We start from the raw sequence: 6,333 nt of genomic DNA, 5'->3' as shown, positions 1-6,333 counted from the left end.
CGTGACGCATCACTAACCTTGAACTTGGCTAAGTGTGAGTTTGGAAAAGCCTCCGTAACCTATTTGGGAAAGCGTGTTGGACAGGGACAGGTTTGTCCAGTTAATGCAAAAGTGGAGAGCATTGCCATCTTTCCCACGCCTACCACCAAACGCGAACTTCGCCGTTTTCTGGGAATGGTGGGTTATTATAGGGGGTTTTGCAGAAACTTTTCTAGTGTGGTGTCCCCTTTGACTGATTTGCTGAGCACAAAGAAGGAGTTTGTGTGGTCCGTTGAGTGCATTAAGGCTTTTGATTGTGTTAAAGCACTGCTTTGTAGTGCGCCTGTATTGGCGGCTCCTGATTTTACGCGTCCGTTTAAGTTGGAAGTGGATGCCAGCGCTGTGGGCGCAGGGGCGGTGTTGCTCCAGGAGCACCCTGATGGTATTGACCATCCTGTTTGCTTCTTTTCGAAGAAGTTTAATAAACATCAAATGAGGTATAGTGCTATTGAAAAAGAAGCTTTAGCACTTCTATTGGCACTGCAGAACTTTGAGGTGTATGTTGGTTCTAGCTCTTTGCCGGTAGTTGTGTATACAGATCACAATCCACTTGTGTTTTTAAACAGAATGCAAAATTCTAGTCACCGGCTGATGCGCTGGTCTCTTTTGGTGCAGGGTTTTAATTTGGAAATCCGTTACAAGAAAGGGTCTGATAACGTACTCGCAGACGCGCTCTCTCGCGCTCATAGTGGAGAGATTTAGTGTCTCAAACGAAGTTTGTTCTTAAGGGTGGGGGTGTTACGTTGGGAGATGTTTTTGTTCTCATTTGTTATTTTCCTAAATCTGGGTAAGATCTTGCTTGCTCGTTCTGTCTCTCTCTCTCCCTCTTGCACTGTCTCTTTAACAGGTTATCTGTGAGGGAGGAGCTGTCTAATTGGTCCTAGTGCCGATTATCCATAAAAGGCTGACAGCTGTGAAGATCGGGGCGGCACCCTTCCATTGTTCCACCGCCACGCTGCCCAGACCAAACCAAACCACTTTGTAGTGTGTTGATGTTGTGATCCGTGTTATTGTCAGTTTATCTGAAGTTGTCTGATAACTAAATTAGCTCTTTACCTATTTCTCTGCATGTTTCCTTAATGTCCATCGTCGTAAGTACATTTGTATATATGTATATACTTTACCAAGCCAATGTAGCCCTGTAGGGGATAAGGCCTATTTATTTGATTATCATTTTCTCCTGTTTTTGTTTAGTTAGGGAGAAAGGTAAGAGGTATGTATTTTTATTTTTTTTTCTTTTGTTAGGTTTAGTTATATTGAATTCTTGAAGTTAGTTTGGTGTTTGTTTATTATTTTAGGCATTCTTATCCCTGAAGCCTTTGCTACAATTTACTAAATAAAACTTTTTGGCTGGTATTTCTGTGTCGGAATTGTTTCTGGTCTGGGTGCGAGACGAGTGAGGGGTGTCGCCTTCCCTTATGTTTTCTGGTCTGGCCTTCCAGGCCGTAACATAATTGGGGGCTCGTCCTAACGCCCTTTGTGCCTGTTCTGTGGGCGCTGTTGTTTGTTTTTCTTTGTTCGGTTGGCAGTTTTTGTTTGGTGTGGGGCGGGTGGGGGTACATGGTTAATTATGGCCTCTGGCGTTTTTAATCTGACCACTTTTACTCTCTCTCCGTCTATAGAAGAGTTCCGGCGGTGTCGTAAAGCTGACTTGTTGCGGATCGCTGACTTCTTTGAGGTTCCAGTATCTGGTGGGGCACGGAAACATGTGATCCAAGCGGTGCTGTACTCTAAACTTGTGGAGCTGCAGGTTTTGCCGGAATGTGCGGAGCTGGAATTAGCTGCGCATGCTGTCCTTGGGGTGGGCGGGTCGCAAGCCACGGCGGGTGAGCCTGAGCCAAATCCTGGCCTGGAACGCTCAGTTTCCCAGGAACAGGTAGTTCACCAGGGCGAAGCCATACCAGCTGTAGGACCCTCCCGGCTTTTACATGCTGCTCCTGTAATTCCTCCGGTAGATGCTGCTTTAGCTATACGGCTTAAAGAGCTCGATCTCCAGGTTAAGAGGCAGGAGCATGAAAAAGCCGGGAGGGTCCTACAGCTGGTATGGCTTCGCCCTGGTGAACTACCTGTTCCCGGCAAATAAGAGTTATTTGGTGGAATAATCCTGGTTGGTTTTTAATCACAGTTTTGTTTTCATGCATCTTGGCATCATGTTCTCCTCCATCAGTCTTACACACTGCTTTTGGATAACTTTATGCTGCTTTACTCCTGGTGCAGAAATTCAAGCAGTTCAGTTTGGTTTGATGGTTTGTGATCATCCATGATGTTTAATTAACATTTCCTTTTTACCTTAATTCTTAATTGTTTCTTTTTTTACCTTTTGCCTTTTATTCCTTTGTTTTATTATATTTCTATTTTGCCTTTCTCCGTGTTTGTTTTAGTATCATCTTTATTATTTATATTCTCATTATTATTATTATTATTAATTTTGTTGTCATTGTTACATTCATTACTAATTTAAATACTTAGGTTTCTTTGGATTTTATTTGATTTGATCTTAATAGCTTTTGCTTTCTTTCTGATAAAAGATCCACGTGTTTATAAATCCTCCTGTTATTCTACGGGTGAAATTGACCCGTTTTAAAGTTTGAAGATCTAGGAAAAAAAGTTAAAGTTAGTTTTTCATTATAAAATTCCTTCTGCTTACCTTAATTAGTGTAATCAACATAAAATATGAAAATGGTTCATCTCACATATTTGCAACTAAAAACTAAAACAAAATTGCAGAGCCATGTTTTAATGTTATGTAAAACTATTGTTTTATATGTTGGTCTAAGTAATAAAATAGTGAAACATTATAAAAATTGTATTTCATTTTTTTCAAATGAAAAACAAGTGAATTCTCCTAATTGAATCATTTCCTGTTAGAGGTAAGGAACACTTTGCACTAAATATTTATAGAATAATAAGTAAGTAATGAAATATTCACACTGCTTCTGTTTTGGAGGATTAATCAAATCCTTTAAAACATGCTGCTGTTCAATTGGGCTTAAATAATGTATTTATCATTACTGAAGTACAGGAGTGGTACTAGCATTTTAAGAGATAGAATATGAACACTGCTGTCGACAAATCAGGTTAAAACTATCAGTAGATCAGGAGTGTTAGCATGTTTAAAAACTGTAACGCTGTGAAATAATTTTATTTAAAGTATTGTGTAAAATCTCAGTTACTAATGTGATAACAAGACTCAGGAGACGACAACAGTCTTTTATGATGCTTTAATCAGAGACAGATCAGAAATGCAGAGAAGAAGCTGATCAGAACTTCCTGTTACACACATTATTCATTTAAACTGATACAGACATCGTTAAACTTTGTTAAACATGATTGTTTTTCGCTATTAATCAGTATCTAGTACAGGGTTCTCTAAGCGTAAGCGTGTTCTCAGTGCAGACAGATATGTGATTATGTTGATTATGATTACTGACACTGAGACTGATATGAGACTGAGAGGATATCACTCTACATAATAAGCAATATACAGAGGTGTAAAACCACAACCACTCCGATTTTTCTCCACAACGTTGCAGCCATGCTCTTTGTAGACTCTCCGAGCTTCTTCTCCCACCAGCACAGTGAAGTACTGGATCTTGGAGGTTTCTCCAGGCTTGTACCACAGATACGCACCATTTCCACATTTGGCACAATGGAGATTGGTATCAACCTTTACGAAGTGTTTTTTTTTCAGGTGATCCTCATCATCTGCACAGAGAGAAACGCCGAGGGCAGTCATGCCACTGGCATCGGCATCTGTGGTACGTTGATACCAGAGGAACACTGGAGTAGATTTTGCTCCTAAAATGATGTCTTCGTCCACTCGGAAGAAGCCTGTATTGAAGTTATCTGTGTCTAAAGTGAAACTCTCAGAACCTCTGATGTCGGAGATGTAGGTTTGTTTGTTCCACTTCACCCAGAGATAAACTGGATGTCCATCAGCGCCGCGGTTCAGATTACAGCCCAGACGCTCCCATCCGGACTTGAACAGGATTGGCTCATCCGTTACACTGATGGTCACCCTCAGATCCACAATGGAGACGTCAGACTCAGTGGTGTCACTCATGTACCACAGGAATATCGGGTCACCTTTTGTTCTAGCATTTAGGTTTTTATTTATCTTTTTGAAGCCAGCAGCAGTAAGACCAGCATTCATCTCTGGTCTGAATGAGAACTGGATTCTGTTGATGGAGGAAAGGCTCTCCTTTTTGTACCAGATGAACATAGGTTTCCCTTCGGTTCCACTGTTGAGGTCACCCTGAACTTTAGTGTAGTGCTCTTTTCTAAATTTCTCTTCATCCTGAGGACTGATAGAGATCTGAATGACTGCGTCAGACATGTTGTGGTTGTATTGGAATACCTGTTATAAAAAGCACCAAAAAAACATATGTTTGAGCTAAAACACTGTCACCGAGGAGACAATTATTAATTCTGAATTTACCACAGGTAGGTTTAAAAATATAGCATTCTGTATTCTAGTATCTGTCATGCGTAACAAAGCTGCTACGAATGTTTTTCAGAAATAAATTTTTAAAGTAATTGCTAGAAAAGCCTTCGCCACAATCAACAATCTTACAATTACTGTGAGTCATTCAACAGGGGATCATCGAATAACGTGTTTTTGAATGCAAGTAGTAGAGTTCAGTAACACTGACCAGTACAGTAATATATCAGTTTACTCATGCTTAGTGGAGTTCAGTAACACTGAGATTAATAACTGATATTAGAACAGTGATTTATCAGTCTACTCATGCTTTAGTAGAGTTTAGTAATGCTGAGATGAATAAATAACTGATATTAGAACAGTGATTTATCAGTCTACTCATGCTTTAGTAGAGTTCAGTAATGCTGAGATTAATAAATAACTGATATTAGAACAGTGATTTATCAGTCTACTCATGCTTTAGTAGAGTTTAGTAATGCTGAGATGAATAAATAACTGACCAGTACAGTAATATATCAGTTTACTCATGCTTAGTGGAGCTCAGTAACACTGAGATTAATTAATAACTGATCAGTACAGTCATTTTTTAGTCCACTCATGCTTTAGTAGAGTTCAGTAATGCTGAGTTGAATAAATAACGGGTCAGTACAGTGATTTTTTTTGTCTATTCATGCTTTAGTAGAGTTCAGTAATACTGAGTTGAATAAATAACTGATATTAGAACAGTGATTTATCAGTCTACTCATGCTTTAGTAGAGTTCAGTAATGCTGAGATTAATAAATAACTGACCAGTACAGTAATATATCAGTTTACCCATGCTTAGTGGAGCTCAGTAACACTGAGATTAATTAATAACTGATCAGTACAGTCATTTTTTAGTCCACTCATGCTTTAGTAGAGTTCAGTAACACTGAGATTAATAAATAACTGATCAGTACAGTGATTTATCACTATAATCATGCTTTAGTAGAGTTCAGTAACACTGAGATTAATAAATAACTGATCAATACAGTGATTTATCAGTCTACTCATACTTTAGTAGAGTTCAGTAACACTGATAATAATAAATAACTGATCAATGCAGTGATTTATCAGTCTACTCCTGCTTTAGTAGAGTTCAGTAACACTGATAATAATAAATAACTGATCAGTACAGTGATTTATCACTATACTCATGCTTTAGTAGAGCTCAGTAATAAATTATCAATCAACTGTTAAATAAACTGTTGAAATAAATTTGGCATATATAAAGGAGCTGTTGTGTACTGACTTCATAATCTGTCATTATTAAAACAGTTTAGGTGGTTGTGTGTTTTTTTTTTGTCAGATATAATTTTAATTGATTCTCTTTAAATGTGCAATAAAACGTAATGTGGTCTTTATACAGTTCTAAATTGTTAATATTTGTTGTCCATCTTTCCTGTTCTTCTTCTATTTATTTAAAATTAGATTGTCAAACATTTGGTAAGAATTTTAGATAAAACATAATTACCAGTAAAAGATGAGAGATGTCTTCCTGGAGGAGACGTGGAGAATGGGTTCTTCTGCTGAGATGGAGAACTCGGGCAGATGATGAGGCTGATCTGATGGACCACCCTGTTTATATACAGAAGAAGATGAAGTGAGAGGAACGCCTGAGAGACTGAGGACCAATCAGCTGTCAGTACAGCATGTGAACAGATTTCATCAGATCAATCATTTTACTGGAAAAAGAAGATTCACTTTATCTGCACAAACCTGTTTTTTTTTTTCTTTTCACATAACACATTGTGTAACGGCCTCCTGCTGAAACTGACACTGATATAATGCACTGTTGTAACTCAGACCCCCTCCTACAAGATTCTTCAACTAT

General features: G+C 38.4%; 1 protein-coding gene across 1 annotated transcript; it reads right to left on the bottom strand.

The window, feature by feature from the left end:
* Positions 1-3,245: 3,245 nt before the first annotated feature.
* LOC125786881 (uncharacterized) lies at positions 3,246-6,055 on the bottom strand. The gene is made up of 2 exons (XM_049470509.1): positions 5,974-6,055; positions 3,246-4,396 (listed from the first exon to the last, which is right to left on the bottom strand). Exon 2 carries the CDS (start codon positions 4,373-4,375, stop codon positions 3,500-3,502), a length of 876 nt encoding a protein of 291 aa, XP_049326466.1. The 5' UTR covers positions 4,376-4,396; positions 5,974-6,055; the 3' UTR covers positions 3,246-3,499.
* Positions 6,056-6,333: the final 278 nt, after the last annotated feature.

This window comes from Astyanax mexicanus, chromosome 22 (assembly GCF_023375975.1).
Source record: "Astyanax mexicanus isolate ESR-SI-001 chromosome 22, AstMex3_surface, whole genome shotgun sequence".
NCBI lineage: Eukaryota > Metazoa > Chordata > Actinopteri > Characiformes > Acestrorhamphidae > Astyanax > Astyanax mexicanus.
This window is presented reverse-complemented; position numbering and strand designations above follow the sequence as displayed.

Bases quoted from the DNA above. Each gene is read 5' to 3' on its own strand.
- LOC125786881 (XM_049470509.1), bottom strand. From the start codon at position 4,375: ATGTCTGACGCAGTCATTCAGATCTCTATCAGTCCTCAGGATGAAGAG.